Below are 22,744 nucleotides of genomic sequence, written 5' to 3' on the forward strand. Positions count from 1 at the left end.
ATCTCAAAGCCCTTTCCGGTTGAACATTGTGTTTGTCCATATAGCCTTCGGGTCTCTGAAAGGTCGAGTTTGATAAAGGCAGGGCCTGGACCAACAGGAAGATTCTCCCTGTGCCTGAGGCAGGCCAGAGACTCCCATGGACCATGCTTTTCTCTGTTAGCATCCTAAGGGGTGGCACTTTCTGGGGTCAAGTTCTCTAGATCCCCAAGGTCACCTTGGAGGCCAGTTAGAGGGAAATGAAGTGAATAATCACTTGGTCCAAGTTGCTGCAACCTCAGGGAGGACCCAGGCCCCGCCCAGCCCAGAATCCTCGCTGGAAGGTGTTTCTGTCTGGCAAAGCTAACAGCCACACCCAAAGAAGGTCGATTTGCTAAGTGAAATGACTAATTAGTCCTGAAGCGGAGATTCCTATCTTCTCACAGTGGCCTCGTGATTTATTCATGTGAGGCTGGAACACTTGCAGGGCCTGGGCCCTCGTCTCCTGTGGCTTCCATGTGATGGGCAGCCAACTGTGTCTTTCCAGAATGGATAATTGCTCAAACCTAGCTTGCTTTCCCAGTGTCAGCCAGGAAACCTATGACTCTGGTCACTTAATAGCTCCCTCCTTCCCCTGGTCTGCAGTCATTTCAGAAGGAATGCATTCTTATCTGGGCCTCACTCCTGTGGCAATGTGGGCTCCATGGTATCTCAGCGCCTTCTAGCCCTCAGGCTCTTTACTTTTAAATTCCTGCCCCTTCCCCCTGTCAACCCTTCTGTTTTCTTAAGGTATTTGCTTCCATCGGGCTGCTGGCTGCAGGGTAATCAGAGACAGCTCAGCTGCTTGGAAGCCTCACGCCTGGTTTCACTTTTCTGCCCAATTACCAAGTCTTAAAGGCACCTATTGTCGTTTAAGCTGTTAGTTTCTGGCCTTTTAAGATTGCACAGATTCGCCTAATGTCTTCTGACTTGTGACTCCCAGCCTAGAATCTCTGTAATGAAGGACAAGGTGCCAGCCTTTAGGAAGAGTTAGGCAGGCTCACTCCATCTCCAGATTCCTCACTTTACAGGACATTTGCAGTGTTACTATGACTGCCTCCTGGACTCTGGCTGAGGAATGATTCGAGTCCTTAAGAATGTGGTTGCCACCTTGCGGATTGTCTGGGGGTGAGTGGCAGGGGGTCCACAAGCCTCCTTAAAGGGACCAGACTGTTAGGGGCTGTGTCATGGTTTTGTTTTGTGCTTTTTTGTGCTTTTTTTTTTTTTTTGTCTATTTGACATTATGATCACACCAAATATATCCCATTTCCCCCAATTATGTTACAGTGTAAACATTTTTCTCTATCATTCCCCTGGTAAATGTATTTATTGGCTATGAGATGTTCCAGATTGAATTCTTAACATGATCATGTAATAGCTAAAATTTGGAAGCAGCCCAAGTGCCCATTAGTAGATCAGTCGATAAAAAAATCTGTGCCACATTTACAGAATGGAAAATGTGTAAAATTTTAACATTAAAATAAGAAGTTGTTAAAAAAATAAATAAAACTAATTAATAAAAACAAACAAACAAAAAAAAACTAGTGCACTTAAAAGCTTCTTTCCCTGTCCTGAATCTCTCTAGGCCGTCCTCAGAAGTGACCATTGTTAAGTTTCTGTGTATCTTGCCAGAAATTGTCTATGTGTTTATACCATATATGCATATATTGTTTTTTAAAATGTAGATGGGATTGTACTGTACATGTTAGATGGATTCAGAATGTTGCTCTAAAATATGATTCTTTAATCTTGTGCATTTCTCCTGAGCAGTGTGTGTGTGTTTTTGTGTGCGTGCGTGTTGTGTATGTGTGTGTGTGTGTGTGCTGTGTATGTGTGTGTGTGTAAATGTGTGTGTGTGATGTTCTTTTTAACAGTGACATAGATCACCTATTATAGATGGACCATAATGAATTTAACTAGTGCCCTTGTTTGTAGACATTTAAGTTGTTACCATAATGAGCATCCTTGTATATACATTTGCATACCTCATTTACTCACCTTCTATCTGCCAAGTATGGTTTTAGACACTGAGGATTTAGTGGTAAATAAGACAAACTTTTGTGTAACATTCATACCAGTATAATTGTCAGATCAATTCTGAAGAGTGAAATTGTTGGCAGATTGATGTAGCACATTTATTGCATGCATCTAAGCCACATAGAATATTTTATTGAGTGTTTGATAAATGATAAATCAGTGGCTGCCTGAAACTTTGTCCATCCCCTTGTCCCTGCCACCTTATGCCTCCCTTTCCCCAGTCTCCCAGCATTAAAAGGCCATTTACTGAGGCTTCAGGAAGGTCATTCCAGCAGTGATGGATGGGGACAGTAATATGTGTTTTCTGACACTTTTAAGGATCATAGGATACAGCCTTTCTGTGTCCTCACAACTGTGTGGGAAAGTTGTTTTACCAGAGAGCTTCCTGTGTCAAAGGGGGCTGGCTCTCCCCTCCTTAGCTCTTGTGATGAGAAAGATTCTGATGGATGACAGAAAGCAGTGTTGAGACAAAGCAAGTGAGTTTATTAAGGAAGCAAAGCAAGCAAATTTATTAAGAATCCACTTGGCAGAAAGCACAAATGGGCAACCCGGTTAAGTCTGAGCACTCCACCTGGTGGGGGCTCAAGGGTTTTATATTTTACCCTCCTATAGGTTTCAAGGTTCCCCTTTTACATTGTTATGGCTTTTCCAATAATTTCTGAGAACATCTGCCAATTTTATCTTGGCAAGTCCCAAGACTGCTGACTTCTTTGTGCAGTAGGTGAGATCAACTCCCTTTTCCTGTTCCCTTCCCCCTCTTCCTGCTCTAACAACTATCTTTCTTGCCTAAGACCCCCCTTCAAATGATACTATCCAACTGCTTTGGGGGTTTTGTTATTTGTCCCCCAGACTTTATCTGTCCTTGGGTTTAGCTGGCAAATATGGCATTAATTTGGTCCTTGTTCTCTGTTTTCCTGGACCTGGGTGATTTAAGCTATGTATTCTCTGGTTAGGGAGGAGAGGTATAAGCCATTTTCTCTCAAGTGTCCTTGGTTGGGAAGATAAGGTCTTGCCATTCACAAGCTGGCTGCGGCTGCCTGAACTGTTTGGCCTTGTTTACTTTTCTTGTCTTAGTTTCCCCATTCCACCTGCCCAGGAATTTCCCTAGCTTCTTACTGTCCTGCCACAGTCGGAGTGGCTAGTTTGCACTTTACAGAAGGAACTGGGCCCAGAGTGGTAAGGTTAGTTAACTAAGGTTGGTGAAGGGACTGCTTGCTCCCATGAAGCTGGCTGGTGGGAAGGCTGGGATGAGGACCCAGGCAGAGGGGTGCTGCTTTCTGGGACTTCTTGAGCGTTCTCAGAGTTCCTGCCATGTAAATTAAATCATTTTAAAACCAGAAGATAAGTTAGTTGTTTTCTTTTCACTTACTATGTGGAGATAGGGTTCTAAAGGACTTGCATTTCATGAATTCATTTAGAGCTGCTCTGTGCAATGCAGTAGCCACAGTCATGTGTGATTATTTAAATTTAAATGTAATTAGAATTAAATTACAAGTTCCTCAGCCATAGTGCTCAGTAGCCACGTGGCTAGTGGCTACTGCAGTGGACACTGCACTTACAGAACATTGCTGTCACCCACGGCGCTGACTTACAGTGTCCCATAAGGCGGTGGCATTGTTTTTCTCCTAAACACTCGAATGTTTGGGGGAGGAATTTTTGAGATCTTCTTCACTTTCTAACTTTACATACAAGTAGGGAAAAGGAGGCTCATAGACAGGAGGTGCAGCTGAGGGTTAAAGTCCCCCTGTGTATCCTCCACTCCAACCTGCCTCATTTATCCTGAGGGTCTCTATGTGTGTGGCTGCCTCTGTTCCCTTGCCCTGACCACTTGCTGATCCTAAGGGCCCAGATCAGGTGCCCTCTGCCACGTAGCTACAAGTCTGCCTTCTTGCTGTGTCCCCATGACCCGGGGACCACAGTGTGAGTCAGCCACCTCTGCATGGCGATGCTGTGCCCTGCAGATTCTTCCCCAGGACTGTAGGCCAACCCTCAAACCCTCTTCTGATGGGGTCAGGTCACGTTTATAAATACAGTTACAGGAAGCTGGGCTGCCACTGCACACACAAACCACCCCACCCAGGATTGCGCAGACTGAGACAGATGCTGAAGAATGAGGGGATGTGAAGTTTGGACCAGATAAAACTGGAGATGCCAGCAGATGATCCAATGTTTTCAAAGGTGGGGGTGGGTATGCAAATTAGAGACCAAAACCTCTTGTAGAGGCTTAGAACAATTAAAATGCAAACTGCAAATCCAGATGATTGAGAAGGCAGACAGAGCCTTTGCCTGTAGTTGTCCTCTGGGCTTCGGGAATGATAAGAAATTGTTGGTTTAAGACTGAGAGACAAATGTTGAAGAGGTCAAGGATGCCGATACTTCACGCTACATAGAGTTTATTTTCCACTCAATCACTTTCTCCCAAAAACTGTAGTTAGAAAGATTGGCAGAGTGTACTAAGCAGTCAATATCCGTTATTATTACTGCTACTATTACCATTACTAATACTCAGTAATAACAGTACTACTACTTCTAGTAATATTGATAGTTATCAACTGCTTAGCATTCTCTGCCAATTTTTCTAACTACCGTTTCAGTAATAGTAATAGCAGTAGTAGTCATAGTAAACAGGAAGGCCTGAGTTAAAAATTATATCCATGGAAGAAGCTGTTCTTCCATGGAGCTGGAAGGAGCTGTGGAAGGAGCTGTTCTTTCTGGTATCTGAGGATGTTCCTCTTGTGTGTTTACATTAGTGGCTCGCAAACAATAGTGGACATTGAAATCACCTGAAGGGCTTGTCAAACCATCGAGGCTGGACCCCACCCCCAGAGTTTCTGATTTGGCATCTCTAACAAGCTCCTGGGAGATGCTGATGCTGGTTTATACCGTCAGGTGCTAGAGAGAACTCAGCTAAGTTTCAGTGGCACAGATTTAAATTTCTAAGCCCCTTTTACAAACCCTTGTACCCATGCCCCAGTGGTGCCTGCTGCCTAGAACAAGCCTCTGCATCAACTGGAAATCACTTTTGTTATTACTAACCATGGCTGTGTTCCCGATTTTCAGACCTAACCGTAAGTCTTGAACTTCTCCAATGTTCCTGTCTTACAGTGGGTGCGGCGGGTCACACCGATGAAGTGTAAGGCATTGCCCTGCCCTTAAGAAGATTAAGCTAGTTTTGGGGTGGGGAGAAGACAATCACAGGGGAAAAAAGTGTAAGTTTGCTCAACTTTGGAAGCTGACACATTCAGAGCGAGGATCCCTGGGGGTTGGCATGGCCAGGAGGAGTTGGAACTTGAAGGAAATCAGAGGTAGGATTTGAATAGGCAGAAGGTATCTCAGGACAGGCAAACAGGGCTAGTAGAAGCCTGGAGGTGGGAATGCATGTGCTGGGCTGTGCCTGCCGGGAAGCCAGAGTACAATTGAGCATGGGGCCAGGTGATGATAGGGCCCTGGGGCCTGGCCAAGGCACTCAGTCTTGATGGGAAAGGGAAAACAGGTCTTGAGCAGAGGAGAATGTGGTGACATCAGTGTTTCAGGAAGACAGACTTGGGGATGTGTGAGGCAAACTGGAGTGGGGGGAGGACTGCGGGCAGTCAGCATTTTGAAAAACCCTAAGTTAACTCTGGTGCCGTGTCACATATAGAAATTTTTGGATATTTGCAACATAGTAAAACAAAGACTTATATTTTTGATATTTGAGGTGGTGCGGCATACTATTTATCCATAAAAGTCTAGCTCAAGAGTGCGGCAGGTATGAAGAGAGTCTAGCTAATTCCATTCAGAAAACACATACTGCAGACCTACTGTGTGCCTAGCACTGTATTAGATGCCTGCAGATATAAGGATGGGTGATGATGGGCTCTGCCGAGGACCTCACAGTCTAGTGAGGAAGAGGAACGTATAAAGAGAGAATTTCAAGCAAAATGCCATGATGGAGGTGTGCACAGCGGTGAAACCAGAGGGGGGCCTCGTGTCCAGGACACAAAGAACATTTCAGAGGAAAGACCAGAAGTGACTGAATAAATTCTGTCTGACTTTGCTGTGCTGCTTTTGACAAAGAGGAGGTGTTATGTTTTCAGACTTAAAAGGGGGGCCTACCCTTTCCTCCCATCGACTGCAAGGCCCTTGGTGACTCTGCAGCCCAGTGGCCTGTGTTGTGTGACCCCATCTTGAGTTCACCCTGATTGGATAATTATAGTGCTCTGCTGTGCTGCTTGGGGTGTCCATTCAAGTGTTTATTTTCTTCTTCCCGCCCTCCCTTCCTTCCTCCTCCCTCTCCCTTCTGTTAAAACAACACAGGAAATTTTAAAAGGAAAGAGTTCACGCAACTATTCATCATCCTAGCACATTTTTGCATCTGTGTTCTCTGCCATTTTTTGGTCCCACGCCTATATTTAAAACAAAACAAAAATGTAATCAAACTGTACTTACCATTTGCGCGTGTTCACTTAACATTGTAACACCTGGAGCTCCTATTTATCGTTTTAATGTTTGTGTAATCTCCATTGCATCCGGAACAAGTAATTGCCACGGCAAGTCCTCAGTAGAGGATGTTGAGTTTGGTTCCAGCTTTTCTGTGGCCATGGAGCTGTGTTCTTTTCTCTTTTCTCCATAGGCCACATTTAAGTCCCAGATCTGTGGCTAGTGAGCTATGTTACTTAACTCTCTGAGCTTCAACTTCCTGGTCTGTAAAATGGTGATAATACTGACTGCACAGGGTGTTGAGAGACGACCCAGGGTCAATATATGTGGAAGTGTTTCATAAAGGACCCGCACATTTAGGCATAGTTGACATCCAGGAAAAGAATGTATTTTATGGTTCTTCTTCTTTTTTTCCCCTTTGAGATAGAACTCACATACCATATGATTCACCCATTTATAGTGTACAATTCAATGGCTTTTAGTATATTCAGAGCATGGATCATCACCGCAATTGTTTAGAACATTTCATCAGCCCCCAAAAGAAACTCCATACCCATTAACAGTCACTCCGCATTTCCCCCAATCTTTCCAGCTCTATGTAACCACTAATCTACTTTTGCCTCCATGGATTTTGCCTATGCTGGCCATTTTACATAACTGGACTCATACAGTATTTGTTGTTTTGTGACTGGCTTCTTTCACTTTGCCTAATGTTTTCAAGGCTCATCCACATTGTAGTATCAGTACTTCATTCCCTACAATTGCCAAATAATATTCCATTGTATGGATATAGCAGATTTTATTACATGCATCAGTTGATGACATTTGGGTTTATGGTTCTTGATAAATGATGCCCAATGGCATCTATTGAACACTGTTGTGTATCCCAAGCTGTTTGATGTGCCAAAAAGTAGGACTTGCGATCCCTTTTCCAGTAACAAACTGCAGGAATTAGGTAACAGTAGGCCTTCGGAGAGCTGCCCGGTGCTGAGCGAGCACGCGCCCTCCAGGAGGGGACTGTGCCTTCCTTCCTTCCAGTGCTGCCTCTCCCGGGCTGGAAGGTCAGAGGAGGGGCTTCGGGAGGCAGAGAACCTCCCTGGAGGAGAGGTCTTCCAACTGACCCTTGAGGATGGACAGGTCTCGCCGAGTGAGGAGAGATGGACATGTTGGGCGGTGTGAGCAGGGGACAGGTTGTCAGGATAGGAGAGTGGAGGGAAGATTTGGGGGTGCTGAAACTGAGGGTCCAGATTATATGTAGACTGAGGGGGATCTTATGCCTTCTTATCATTTGGGGGTATGGGAGAAAGGGTTGTGTGGTGATGAGCATGATGACGTGAGGATGGCCCACTGCTGCCTTTTAGCTTTCCCCTCCCGGTAGCCGGTGGGGGTTTTTCTGAGCCAGGTTAGCCACCCTGCATTTTCAGTGGCTTCCTGGAGCCGGGCTACCTGGGCGCGGGAGGGGAGAATAGTCTGCACTTTTTTCTTGGCTACTCATGAGATTGATGTAATCTGGGCTTGGCTTTCTCCTCTCCCAGCTGCCAGGCCTTCCCCTTGGAGGCGCCAGGTCTGAGCCGCCTGAAACATGAGGCGGGGTGGAGGGGAGGGAGGACTGGGCTGCCTGTCAGGAGACCTGTCTGGTCCTGAATCTGTCATTGCCTGGGAGAACAGAGACTTGGACAAGTCCATTCCCTTTGCTGGGCCTCAGTTTCCCCATCTGTAAAGTGAGGGTGTTGGTGAGAATTTGCATGGTTCAGTGAGGTTTTCTAAGTTGTACTGTGTACTGGGGGATCTTGGACAACCGGCCTTGGGTGGGTCGGTCCTACTAACAGTGACGGCGAACCTTTTGAGCTCGGCGTCTCTGCATTTTGAAAAACCCTAACTTAACTCTGGTGGCGTGTCACATATATAAATTTTTTGATATTTGCAACCATAGTAAAACAAAGATTTATATTTTTGATACTTATTTTATATATTTAAATGCCATTTAACAAAGAAAAATCAACCAAAAAAATGAGTTCGCGTGTCACCTCTGACACGCGTGTCATAGGTTTGCCATCACTGTGCTAGGAGGAGTTTGCGGCTTCTCTTAAGAGTCCTGGTATAGCTGCTACAACTGCACGGCCTAGCTGGGGGTGGCCGTGGCTGATATAATTGTACAGACCATGACATCATATGAGGAGAGGTGTCTTGGTGCCCTCTGATCCCTGACCAGTGAGCCTGGAAGCCTGTGGCTCTGATTGCAAAGGCAGATTTTCTGACTCTGGCCTGTTTTTGTTAAACTGGCAAAAGCCACATGTGCCATGGTTCAGGTGGGTACAGACCTCAGTGGCAGGTGCTGCTGTGGCAGCAGAGGGGTCAGGCTGGCCTGGGGAGGCTGGGTGGAGCAGTGTGCTGGGTGAGGATCACTCAGGGGGGCTGGTCCTGGAGCCCCCTTGGGAATGGTGGGGTGTCAGAGCGATGCTGGGCAGGCTGGTTTTGCCCATGTGGCTGAGGTTTACGTGGCTGGATCTGGTTCTGCTCCTGGATCCAGTCCTTGTCTTCACTTCGTCTCCTTTGTGGGCAACATAGTTTCTGGTTGTTTTCCCTTCCCGCCCCCACCTTGGCCATCTGTCTCCTAGTGTTTGCTGTTGGCCTCAAGCTTGAGGGCCTCTGGGCAGATTGCTACAAGCCCGTTCCCATCTGGGGAGGGCACGTGGCTGGCCTCCCACCTTCTGCGTTGTTTCCCTTCCCACATCTTCTTCAGCATCTAAATGTCTTTCCTGAACTGTACCTGGTACTCCTGGGCTAGAGGCTGGGATTTAGGTCAGAGGAGGGTACTGTTTCGGTGCTTGTTTTCAGTTTCTGTGGTGGATGTATCTACTAAATCCTGACCAAAACACATGGCCTCACACACAGCAGAGCCCGAGAGTGAACAACGTGTTTGAAATTGCTGCTGTTTGGGAAAACCTAGGCAGGATGATTTGCCCTAAGCTGAGTGGATACTTCCTGGCGAGAGCCTCCTGGCTTCCCCAACACCACAGGTAGGAGGATCCCACAGGGTCGGTATTGGACTTACTCAGACGACATGACTTTGTTTTGTTGAAGGCAAGATCTCCCACCTTAGGCCAGAGCAGGATAGCAGACGAACTCTCCGGGCTCAGTTTCCCTGCCTGGGAAGTGGGGCTCTCGGCTGGTCATCTTCCTTACTCACGTACCCACTAGGAGGATCAGGTAAGAGTATCTTAAAAGCTCATGAAAATCCTCATCTGAAAGGAGCTACGGAATTAATGTTTCAAAGGAAAGAAAGAAGTCGGCACTGGTTTTGGCCCTGAGCCAAGAAGGTGAGGTCAAAGGACAGCCGTGGCTGCTGAAAGGAGGCTGCGGCTCATGGGTTATAGGGTCCTTGGGTTGAGCCCCTGGCTGACTCAGGAGGCAGGTCTGCACGTGCTCAGTGCTTTTGTGTGTGTGCCCAGCACCCGTGAGAAAGCCCACCCCGCAACTGTGGTGACGAAAGCTGAGGGGACAACCCACCAAACCAGCCTGAGATCCTCTGGAGGCCGAGCAGAGACGCCCCCACCTCCAGCCCATGCTGTGGGGCACTGACAGCTTTGAAAGTCTGTATCCTTGAAGGAGTTCAAAATCCTCACCACTCTACTGCTCTAAACAAAGCCGTACCGTCCAGGCAAAGGGATCCAAGTGAGGCAAGTCCTGGGTGGTGATGATGACTTTTTATAGAATGAAGCCCCTATTGAATGAATGGATCTAGGCATTGATCATCAAAGCTGCTATTGTCACAGAGAGAAAGAGCCAGGCTGCGTGTCCCACCTGATGGAGGCACACAGCACCTCCTATGGAGTTTTGCCGCAAACAAACCTGAAGCTGATCGGCCTCTACATCCACCTACCAATTTACAGGAAATACTGGGGACAAAGGAACATGTTAAACAACACTATGGGGGTGCAATCGGCAAAATCCAGGCTGTGGAAAACTCTGCAGGTCAAAAAACTTAGTATTTTCAGCAAATGAATTGTGTGTGTGTGTGTGTGTGTGTGTGAGAGAGAGAGAGAGAGAGAGAGCGAGAGAGAGAGAGAGAGAGAGAGAGAGAGAGGAAGAGGGATACGAAGAGAAGGAGGAGGAGGAGGAGGCGAAGGGAGCAAAATCTATAGATTAAAAGAGACCTATGCAATTATGAACTTCATTTGGATTTTGATTTGGTGAAATAAACTGTAAAATAACCTTTGTGACACAATAGGGAAAATATTAGCACCAACTGGATATTGATGATATTGAAGAATTATTTTTAAAAGCACGATAAGTACCATGGTAATCGTTTTTAAAGAGAAGGGTCTTATGTTTTAGGCATACATACTGAAAGATTTATAAATGATTTGCTTCAAGATAAGCCAATGGAGGGGGGAGTTATCTATGAGTTGATAATTGTTGAAGTTTAAAAAATTGTTTTTAATGAGATTTGACAAAAACTTTATGGGACTACTTGATCCCAGGTTGATTAAAAAACCTTATTGTATGGACATGTCTCTCAGGCTCAGTGTTACGGTCATTATTGAAATATTTGTAAACCAAATGAACTTCAATACATTAAAACATAGAATAGGACTACTTTCTGGGTAGGTACAAAGTAGATAATAATATCTATGGAGACTACTGTGATTAGATGCTGTTCTTAGCCCTTTTATCTGTTCATTTAATCCTCATAACAACTCTGTAAGGGAGATACCATTAGCAACCTCCGTTTTTAGAATGCACTTTTATTTTGGAATAATTTTAGATTTACAGAAAAGTTGCAAACGAAGTACAGAGAGCTCCTGTGTACCCTTTACTCAGTTTCCCCAAACAGGGGGCAATAATAATAATACCTCTTTTATAGGGTTATTAACGGGACTCAGTAAGTTATACATTTTATTTTATTTATTTAGTTTTTGCCCACATGCTTTAAAAACATAGTTAATATACCATATTATATTAGTTTTAGGTGTACAACACAGTTATTCACCATTAGCATACCTAACAAGGTGATGACCATGCTAAGTCTAGTAGGTCTGTCATTACAAGGTGATTACAACATTGTTGACTATACTTCCTGTGCTCTACATTACATCCCTGTGGTTTATTTTATAACTAGAGGCCTGGTGCATGAATTCGTGCATGGGTGGGGGGCCCCTTAGGGTGGCCTGCAGGGTAACCTGGCGCTGCCCCCTCACCTGCTCCACCATCCTACCTGCAGGGCTATTGATCAGAGCTGTTCCCCCCCGGTCTGGCTCCCTCAGCGCTGCTGCTGGTCGCCATCTGTGGGGTGATTGGCAGGTGATTGGGCCCCTGCTCACACTTGCCTTGGCCTGGTGCCGCTCGCTCACCTGCTCCACGATCCCGCCACAGTCCCACTCCCATCAGGGTCCATCAGGGCCAGCAGCGCCTCCACTGCTGCCCACTGCCAATGCCGTGTCGCCGGCACCCGCCATGTTCTGTGCCACCCCCTGGTGGCCAGCACACGTCATAGCAAGTGGTCAAACTCCTGGTTGAAGGGATAATTTGCATATTAGGCTTTCATTATATAGGATAGGAACTTTGTACCTCTTATTCCCCTTTACTTTTTTGGTCCCCCCCTTACCCTTACCCTCTAGCAACTAATAGTTTGTTTGCTATGTCTTTGAGACTTTCTGTTATGTATTGTCTGCTCATTTGTTTTGTTCTTTAGATTTCACATGTAAGAGAGATCATACAGTATTTGTCCTTCTGTCTGAGTTATTTTACTTAGCACAATACCCTCTAGGTCCATCCAAGTTGCAAATGGCAAGATATCATTCTTTTCTTTCTTTTTTTTTTTATGGCTGAGCAAATTCCATTATATATATATTTATCTTCTTTATCCATTCATCTATTGATATACTTTTAGGTTGTTTTCATATCTTGGCCATTGTAAATAATGCTGCAATGAACATAGAGGCACAGATATCTTTTTAAATTAGTGTTTTTGTTTTCTTCTGATAGATACCTAGAGGTGGAATTGCTGGGTTACATGGTATTTCTATTTGTAACTTTTTGAGGAACCTCCGTACTGTTTTCCATAGTTGCTGCACCAATTTGTAATCCCACCCACTGTGCATAAGGGCTCCCTTTTATCTACATCCTTATGAACACTTGTAATTTGCTCTTTTTGATGATAGACATTCTAACAGGTGTGACGTGACATCTCATGGTGGTTTTGGTTTGTATTGCCCTGATGATCAGTAATGTTGAGTATCTTTTCATGTTTTGTTGGCCATCTGTATGTCCTCTTCGGAAAAATGCTTTTCAGGTTCTCTGCCCATTTTTTAACTGGATTTTTTGTTATTTTTTATTTTTATGAGTTAATACATTTTAGAATGGTGCCTCGAATATGGAAAGAAATGTTAGCTATTTTATGAATAGTGAAAGGCCTTTGCAATTAGAATAAGATGTGACTGTAAAATAATGAGTGATTGTTGTTGAGGAGAGAGAGGCAGATTCAAAGGAAATAAGAGATATCAGGAATCTAGTTTTTATTTTTAAAGGCAGGAGCCTAATTTCTTATACTTGTGCTCAGTTTACAGGCCTCTCCAGTGCGAGAGGAAGAGACATGTTCTGATAAATCTGCCAGTTGGTCACCTATCAATTAATTAACTAATTAAAAAACATTTATTGATAAATATGAGCAAATTACTGTGCTGTGAAAGACACAGTGATAAACAGGAGAACTTTAAGACCTTTAAAAATCTCTTATTTTCAAAGAATTTTTTGATTAGAGTACATATTCAGGATATTGTTCATTACCAGGGCAGGTAAAGCTGATTCGTGTTCCCAACCAGAAAGCCCAAATAAAAAAGAATTTCTGATAAATATCTATCTCTCTATATAAAAGCCTAAGCGACCATCTGACCATCCGACTGTTGGGTAGCTATGACACGCACGGACCACCAGGGGGCAGACGCTCACCGCAGGAGCGGAAACCACAGGCATGGAAACATGGAACAGACTGCTGAATCTCAGAGGGAAGCGGGGAGGCGAGAGGGCAGGAAGAGATTAACCAAAGATCTTATATGCATACTAGAGGCCCAGTGCACGGATTCATGCACCGGCAGGGTCCCTTGGCTTGGCCTGCAGGGATTGGGCTGAAATCAGCTCTCCAACATCCCCCGAGGGGTCCCAGATTGCAAGAGGGTGCAGGCCAGCCTGAGGGACCCCACCACTGCACGAATCTGTGTACCGGGCCTCTAGTTTACTGTAATTATAAACATTGAAAAATCAAAGCACATCATCCTTTCTTCCGAACCCTATATTTAATTTGTGTTGAGCCACAACATTCCCACCGGTTGTGGATCCAAATGTGGAGGCTGATTATGCACTTTCTCCAAGGTCCTGACCTTGGCCCCTTCTCTGTAGTAGGAGTCAGTGACCTGTCCCCAACGGCCTTCCGGGGATTTGGTGAGGATGAAATAAGAGATCTCAGGTGAAACCATTTCGTAAATCATAAAGCTCCTCTTCAAGAGTACTTATTCATAGGAGTCATTCATTAGATATTTATTAATTTGTGTTATACTGCCTTTTCCAAGGTATGAAAAGTTTCATAGATCCAGATTTTCAGCAAGAAGAGCCAGAACCAAAGAGAATTTGGAGTGAATTTTTGGGTACCCAGGATTCCATTAGGTACTGGGTTGCAGGCTTGCTATATGTAATATTTTCTAAGACGGGGCTTCTCAAACTACAATATATATGTGAATCACCTGGGCATAGTGTTAACACGCAGATTCTGACTCAGTCGTGCTGGGGTGAGGTCTGAAATTCTGCTTTTCTAACAAGTTCCTGGTGAAGTCATGCTGTTGGTCCAAGGACCGCACTTTGGGGAGCAGTGTTCTCAGGGGTGCCATGTCCAGTGGTGAGGACAGGAAGGGAAGTGCAGCACAGGCCCTGGGAGGGAGGAAGAATGCCAGGAAGGTTGTGTTGGGAGCTGTGATTGCGGGTCAGTGCCCCCACTTCCTTCCCATCACCATCTGGTGGGAAGAGGCTGCAGTCTGGGCTGTGTATTTGCTCTGAATTTGGGGGGAAGAAGATACCCATTGTGAGTGCTCGGGGAAGGAGGAGGAAGGAAGGAGATTGCACCATCGGGTATGGTTAACTGTCCTTTCTAGGTGGCAAGCTGCATTTCCCCACGGCCGAACAATGATCTAGAGATAGCAGAATGAGCTAGGAAGTTCCTGCCTTCAGCATCTGATGGGGCCACACAGCAAGATCCAGTGCAGACCAGAACTTTAAAAAAAATTGTTTTTGCCAGTAGTGGAGGCGGTTGAAGAGTGTTGACTTAAGTGTTTCAAATAAGGGAAGGACTGCGGAGTAAGCAACCAGACGTGCTCCCACCCTTCTTTTTACATTCCTCTGATACCTTTGTCATTTCCTATCCCAGCTTGCCAACACAGGTGCCCTCATGCTGCCTCCTAGCAGCCCAAGCCTTACCACAGGGCCCATCTTGTTCTGCCTTCTTCCCAAGTACCTCAGTTCTCCCCATCCCCAACACAGTTTCTTCTCCTCTTATGTCAACATTTCCTTTCTCTTCAACATAGCTGAATTTTGCCAGGTGGTAGGAAAGCAGTCTAATTCAACTAATTCATATTAAGGTATGCATGACTGCCAATCCAACTAGCTATAGTTATTTTATTTTATGAGCTGTGACATACAAGGATTCCTCCCCATTTCTCTCCCTCGGGTTGGAACCTCAGCCTTGAGGAAACTTGAAGTTCTGTAGGGTCTCTCTTGCTGTAGATGGTGAGAACTCAAGAGTCTGGGTGTGGGAAGAGCTGTGGGACAACATCCAGGTGTACCTGGTGCAGGGGTGTCTGTTCAGGCAGAAAGGTTCCTTCTGCCTCTACAGCAGGAGGTGTGATGTAAGGGAAGTTTCCTGTAGCTGTGTGGTTTTCACATGGAGTCCTATGGTATACACTTGGGTAGGGTGTGTGTGTGTGTGTGTGTGTGTGTGTGTGTAGTAATCAGACAAGTGCTTTGTATTGCTCCCCTTTCAACCAAAGCATCTTTGCTTTCATATATTTTTGAAACAAACATTCTTACGTTCTTAAGGCCTCTGCAAGCAGAACTGGGGCAGGGGGGATTGATTCTGCTAAAAGAACTTCTGTGCAATTTCATTTTTATTTAGCCACGTTTGTGTCTATTACTGCATTAAAAATGTAAAAAAATAAATGACAAGAAAAAGAGCTCTGCTACTAGAAAAAGTTTGGAAATCCTTGCCAAGTCCAAGACAAAGACTAGGTGTTGAACGACCTGGGGTCTTGGGCTGCTCTGCTGTAAACTGCTCTGTGACCTTGGGCAAGCTGCCCCGCGCGCTGCTTCAGCTGTGAAAAGCGTCCTTCCTCTCCCCTGCGGTTTGACCCTGTAATTTCGTGAGAAGCAGCTGTTGGCAGCTGTGGGCGCAGGGCTGTCCCTCCCCTTCCCTGCAGTGCCTGGAAAGCCTTGGGTCTGACACCTTGCCTGCCCCCCGCCCCGCCCCAGCGTGCTCCGATCATCCCTAGGCTGGAGAGGAAGGGGGATTTTGACCAAATTACGTTGTGTCTTACTCACCATTGGGACCCATGGGAAAACCCCTCTCCAGCTGGGCGGTCTCGGTCAGAGTGTATGTGCAGGGCTCCTGAGCTGAGTTTAGTCCATCCACATCGAAGGGCTTACTGTGAACTTGGTGTGAGCTTAGGTGTCCTGGGGGTAAAGAGAAGTTCCTCCCAACAGCTCTGCCCTCAAAGAGCACGAGAGAGAAGGCACACGGAAAGTCTAGTTTAGAAAAGCGATTTGCGAGGGTGCCCTCTTCAAATGCCTGGCGGTACTTACCTGAATGAGAAACTGCCTGTTGTTCATCTCTGTGTTCCCAGTGCCTCCACTCAAGACTCATTTATTGCGCACACACTCACTGAGCACTTGGAGATGCCAAAAGCTCAACAGTGAGTGAGACCGTGCAGGCCCTGCCTTTTGGGAGTTTTCAGCTGAGGGGGGTGGGGTGGGGAGCATTCAGGCAAGTAGATAGTCAGAATAGTCCAGGGCGGTAAGAGCCGTAATAGACGTTGAGTTGTGCACACAGAGAGCACCCGTTAGTTGTCGTGGGCCTGGAAATCTCGGCTGCTTCTGGCTGAGTCCCTGGCAATTCCCCTGGGTCTGCTCTGAAGGTGGCCCACCCGGCAGAGACCCAGAGATCCAGGCAGAGATCGCTGTTTACTAGTATCTGGGAACCCTTCTCTGTGTGTATATGAGCCTTGCCAGCCAGACCCAGCCTCTGTCTAGAACCCTGTAGAGTCCCTGAACTGGAGGAAACGGGGTGGTGGCAAGAGGCCTAAGGAGACAGCCTGTCCCCTGGCTGTCCTGGGCCCTGAGGTGTGAGACACAGCCAGCTTCTCACTCTGGTCTGGAAGGAAAGCCGGGACCCGCCAGCCCTCCAGATAAGGCAGGAATGTGTGGGGGCCAGCGGCTGCTCTGTGGGCCTGTTTCTCTGACGGCGGAGGCGATTTTCTGGGTCACTGTGGGGCAGGAGAGGGCAGCCTGCACCTCTGGGTGAGAACATGTGCTCTGATCCATGACATTCAGTGTCCAGTGGATTCCCCCTTCACCACATTCCGAGCACCAAGGATATATGAGCTACGTGTTCGCACATTTCTGTAACTAAAGTTTCTCCACAGTCCTGTGAGTTGAGTGTATTACTTTCATTTCACAGGTGGGGACACTGAAGCCCAGAGCGCTAAAATGGAAATGATATTTATCGGTGTTAATCATGTGCCAGAGGCTGCTCTGGGCACGTACATGTGTCAGTGCCTTTAATCCTCATCACGACCGCTGAGGTGGCTGTCATACCATCTTACCGATGAAGAAACAGGCACAGAAAAGTGAGACTCACCCAAAGTCCTAGAACCAACTTAGGCACAGAGCTGGGCGGGCTTATCCCGGGGTCCTGCCAGGCCGGAGCCCCCTGCACACCCAGGGCACTGTGGTTAACCTCTGCCCCCGTGATTCCAACGTGAACCACGTGGGCGAGGACAAGGCCACCTTGAGGCAGCTAGCAAGGGAGGCCTGCTGCATGGGCTTCTACAGGGACGAGGCCATGTTCGAGGCGGAGGTCCATTCTAGATTAGTTTGGATGGACGGAGGAAAAATAAGTCATGTTGGATGTGACACATACCTTTCCCGTGTCCCCACAGTAAGGCTGGAAGGAGACAGGGTAGGCAGCGCCAAATCCTGTAATGGCTTAGAGCAGAGTTAGAGGAACCAGGAAGGAGTGGCAGCCCTGAGGGTGCTTGGTCGCTGCTAATTGGGGCTGGTGATGACAGAGAGGTGGCACAGCTGCAACTCGGAGCCGCTTGCTCAACAAGGTTCTGGCTTCTGCTGGGGAGACGGGGCTGGGTGGGAGGAGGGTGGGAAGGAAATCTGCTTCTAAGAGGACTTGGACTTATTCCCTCACCCCCAACTCACCCCCAAACTCTAGGCTGTGGGCACAGGGAGGCTGGGTGTGGATCTGAATTCAAGTCCCTTTCAGGGTAGGGGTGAGAGAATGGGCCACCTGTGAGCATGGAGGCAGAAGGGGGAAGGGGCGGCACCATTTTATTCTTATAGGCAAAGCCTTCTGCTCTGCAATCAATCAACTTGGCCATTGGGATGGACTGTAAATGGGTGTTTGGGCGGTCCTGCCTTGGTCAACACCTTTAACGATTTGGGGCCTCCTTTTGCCTGTCTGTGAAATGGGTCAAGTTTAGTCTTTGCAGGCCTGCTCTGCAGCTCACTTTTTTTGTGCTGCAGTGATAGCAACACAGAACCACTTAGAGTTAATTTCTCCTGTTTGTTGAGGATTTGAGGCAGCATACAATAAGAGGCACAGAGAATTTGAAAATAAAGGTAGAAGATCAAAAGCCACATACCCTCCAAAAGATTAGGATTTCTCAAATCTGTGGTAAGGCCTGGACACCTGCATTTTAACCAGTTAACTGCCACGGTCCAAAATGGAAACAATTCTTGCATCTATACTCGCTTATGTTGTACAAAGGGTTAAACAAGCTCCCCTGATGATTCTATTATGCCACCAAGTTTGAGAGCCACTCTAGTGACTAGAGTGAAGGAAGGAGGAAGGAAATACACCTAAAAGCTAGGCCAGTATAGTTGTTGCCATTGACTACCAAGAGCAAAAGGGAAACAAGGTTGTCATTTTCATTATCTGAAATGAGGAAGAATATTTGTTCAGGGTAGATAGACACCATCACGGTACTAATTTCTGAGAGAAAGCCATGATCTGTGCCTGTTACAAAGGACACTTAACAACATAATGGATAATTGGGGGGCAGGGAGATGCTTTTATCCCTAAAGTTGTGCAGGCCAACCCCCCTCACTACCCCACACCCCGTAACTGCGGCCCACCTGGGGGCACCAGGCCCACTCTGCCAGGACCTGCTCACCCTCAGATGCCTTCCCTCCTGCACTCAGCCAGTAGAAGGGACATTGTCAGGAGGAAGAGTGGGGCGACTTGAGGAAGGGATCAGGTGTGGGGGGAGGGGTCGTGGTAATTCCTCTGGGGCCTGTGAAGTAAGTTTGAAGGTATAACCTGGATTGAGTGCCTCAGTGACCCATCACCAAGCCACAAGGCTTTCCTCTTCAGTGTGATCCTAAGGCACAGTAGTCAGGTGATTAAAGTGGCAGGTAAGAGGCGAGAAACATAAAGTAAAAAAAAAAACTGGCTAACACTATTGGATGCTGAGAAGACCTAAAGCTCCTTTACAATACTATCAGGGCAAATATTTGTAACATATATGACAAAGGTTAATATCACATATATGTAAAGAGTTTTTATGAACAATAAGAAAAAGGCAAATACCCTAATAGAAAAATTAACAAAGCTCGCCTGCCTGCCTGCCTGCCTGATTGCCCCTAACCACTTCTGCCTGCCAGCTTGATCACCCCCTAACCACTCCCTGCCAGCCTGATCCATGCCTAACTGCTCCCCTGCCGGGCTGGTCACCCCTAACTATCCTCCCCTGCTGGCCCAGTCACCCCTAACTGCCCTCCCCTGCAGGCCTGATCGTCCAGAACTGCCCTCCCCGGTCGGCCATCTTTGACCACATGGGGACGGCCATCTTGTGTGTTGGAGTGATGGTCAATTTGCATATTACCTCTTTATTATATAGGATTGTATTAAAAATAGAAGTAATAGAAATGTCCACAATCAAGAATTGCTTTAAAAACCATGGCTTATCTGTATGTGGGGTATTATTTAAAATTAGATTGTCAAATAATTTTTAATTATGTGGGAAGTACATTAAGTAGAGAGTTTAAAAAGGCAGTTTCCAAAATGGTATGTATGACATCATACCAATTACATTAAAAATGAACAAACTGAAAAAAGTCCAAGAGAGCAGACTCCAAAATGATAACAATGGTTCTCCTAGGAAGCTTCCTCTTTGTGCTTTTCTGTTGTCTTTCTTTTGTTCTTTTAAATAATGTACATGCTCCTTTGGAAGTAAAAAAAAATATCAAGAATGTGTTGTTTTTAAAGCAAGTCTGCCGGGGAGGTTCTCCTGCTGCCCTCAGGTCTGGCTGTGGGTGACAGTCCTTCAACACACTTCTGCCTCAGGTTAGAGCAAGCATGTCAAACTCAAAGGCTAACGGACCAAATAAACAAGGTTTAAGTTTATGTGGGCTGCAAAAAAACACAAGCTTCAATTTTCATAGAAACGTAGGTTTATTTTGCTATGTCAAACTCGCAGCCCACGGGCCGCATGTGGCCCACAATGAATATTTTTGTGGCCCAGCCAATATAGCAGTATGCAAGAAAACATTAATTTTATCATTTTTCTATTTTATACTTTTCGAAACAAACCTACGTTTCTATGAAAATTGAAGCTTGTGTTTTTTTGCGGCCCACATAAACTTAAACCTTGTTTATTGTGCAGCCCGCAGGCCGCGAGTTTGACATGCTTGGTTTAGATCTTTATTTCTACAAACACTGGCTGAATCCCTGCTTACTGCTCAGTGCTGAGCAGGCCCTGTGAGAGGTATAAAGATGACTAGGGCAGTACTTACTCTCCAGGCCCTTAGGGCCTGTTTGGGGGTTAAGGACTAAGGTGAGTACCGGGTCACTTTTTATAGAAATACCTTTGGCACTGGGTATTTTCAGCATTTTGCTGGACATGAAGATGGTACAGGGGCATCTTGAGAGTATCTGAGATCTGCTTTCCTTGCCCAAAGCCCTGATCCCCCTCTCTCTTTGGAAATTTAGTTTGTTAACATGTGACTGATACATCTCAGTAGCATGAACCCATGGCTGGGCTCTGTACAGCGAGAAGCCCAGAAATCACTCTCTATGTCTCACATTGATAGATCCATGTGACATACTGACCTGCATCAGAGATTCCTCAGAGGGTGAGCTGGGGTGGGGGTGGGGACCTGAAAGAAGCTTCTTGGTCCCACCCTTCATTTTTTCTGATGTGGAAACTGAGGTCCCAAGAAAGAAATGGACTTGGACGTAGGTGATGGATCCAGGGCACCTATCCCTGTGCTGTACCCACAGTATATAGTCTTCCCCATTCACAACCCTGAGTGTTTGAGGAGGTGATCTGTGGCATTGTCAAGTAATGACAAGGAAACCAACTTGGGGTAAAAAATTCACAGAAATGCTGAGAAACAGAGAGCATCCACCTTAGGATGGGGAGTTGAGTATATCAATGAAGAAGTTGCTACAAGAATCTCTTGGACATTAAGATCCAGGTGTGCAGAAGAGAATTGACCAGAAGAAATAATAGTTTATGATTTGTACACACACCCACATTCACAAACGCAGACACACATAGTCCGTCCCGTCTATTTGATGTGAATGTTAGGAAAGTGGAAAGTCCTCCTTTTTATCTCCAAGTTGTTCCTCCTCTTGCCCAGTGTATGCCTGAACTTGCCACCATTAAAGTCCCTCTTGGTCAAGGATGCTGTTAAAATGTGAACGTGTTACTTTGAATGAGGTCAGGTTACCCTTGGGAACCCATGGTCACTTTATGTGACTGTGGAAAGGATCCCAGGGGGATGTGGGCCAAAGGGAGGTGCAAAGCTCACAGGAGACAGGCTGGTACAGAACTCCGCACTGGAGGGGCGGTACTTCCCATTTTATGAGGGATGACCCTGTAGCCCCACAGTGATAGCAGAACCTCAGCCATCCTGGGTTTTCCTGTCTTCTCTTAGCAGTCCCTTCCGTGCTCTGCAGCGTGAGTTCATGTTTCAGGTATCAACTGTAGGTCCAGCCTCCGGGGCTTTGCCCAGGCTGCGAAGGCCAGTTGGCTTCACGACTGGGGTGATGAGAAGGCTGTCTGACCCAGCTGAGCGTTACCGACTACTTGACCCATTGCTCTATCCCTCCCTCCACACCCAGCGAGGTGGGGGAAGGGCAAGTTCAGCTTCCTGAGATATTTCCTTGAGAAAGTGGCTACTTGACCCAGAGGAAGTGAGGTGGAAAGGTGGTGACTTGGGGCCTCCACAGAATAGAGCATTTGTGTATCACCCCCCTGCCTCTCCAGCTACAGCAGGCAGTTTCCCTTTGCCTGTCTGAATCCAGCTTTTCTTCCAGGCCTGGTTCAAATCCCATAAGGCTTCCCCTGACCCCCTTCAGTAGTACTTGTCCTTCCCTCCCCTGAACTGCTGCAGCGCTTACTGTTTGCCCACTCACTTGACCCCGAGGCAGATATTTCTTCACATCCAGAACATATTTCTTTTTCCATTAGTGTTTGTCCAATCTCCCCAGTTGACTGTAAGCCCTTCAAGTTGTGGGGTGGGCCCTGTGTATAGCACTTAGGACACTGATTGTTAAATGAGGGTGGGGGATACATTAGTGAGTGAATGGATTGATGAATGGACAGTTAGGGGGGCGGGGGGTGGGATGGATGGTACCCTCTCAGCCAGTGGTTCTCAACCTTCTGGCCCTTTAAATACAGTTCCTCGTGTGGTGACCCAACCATAAAATTATTTTCGTTGCTACTTCATAACTGTAATGTTGCTACTGTTATGAATCGTAATGTAAATATCTGATATGCAGGATGGTCTTAGGTGACCCCTGTGAAAGAGTCGTTCGACTGCCAAAGGGATCGCGACCCACAGGTTGAGAACCACTGGTATAGATAATAAAACCCTAATATGCAAATCTACCCAATGGCAGAAAAACCAGCAAATGACCGGTCGCTATGACATGAACTGACCACCAGGGGGCAGATGCTCAACGCAAGAGATGCCCCCTGGTGGTCAGTGCCCCCAG

General features: G+C 46.5%; 1 protein-coding gene across 6 annotated transcripts in view; it reads left to right on the forward strand.

The window, feature by feature from the left end:
• Positions 1-22,744, forward strand: part of DAPK2 (death-associated protein kinase 2) — a 112,384-nt gene that overhangs the window by 31,713 nt on the left and 57,927 nt on the right. Inside the window, exon 1 of one of the 6 annotated variants that reach the window (XM_015568529.1) lies at positions 1,054-1,143. The exons of the other annotated variants lie outside the window; for them this stretch is intronic. Coding sequence (XP_015424015.1) covers positions 1,094-1,143 — 50 coding nt within the window. The 5' untranslated portion in view covers positions 1,054-1,093. Of the gene's footprint in view, positions 1-1,053; positions 1,144-22,744 lie in introns of those variants that run through there. 6 annotated transcript variants of the gene reach the window in all.

This window comes from Myotis davidii, unplaced genomic scaffold (genome assembly GCF_000327345.1).
Source record: "Myotis davidii unplaced genomic scaffold, ASM32734v1 scaffold461, whole genome shotgun sequence".
In the NCBI taxonomy this organism is placed as follows: domain Eukaryota; kingdom Metazoa; phylum Chordata; class Mammalia; order Chiroptera; family Vespertilionidae; genus Myotis; species Myotis davidii.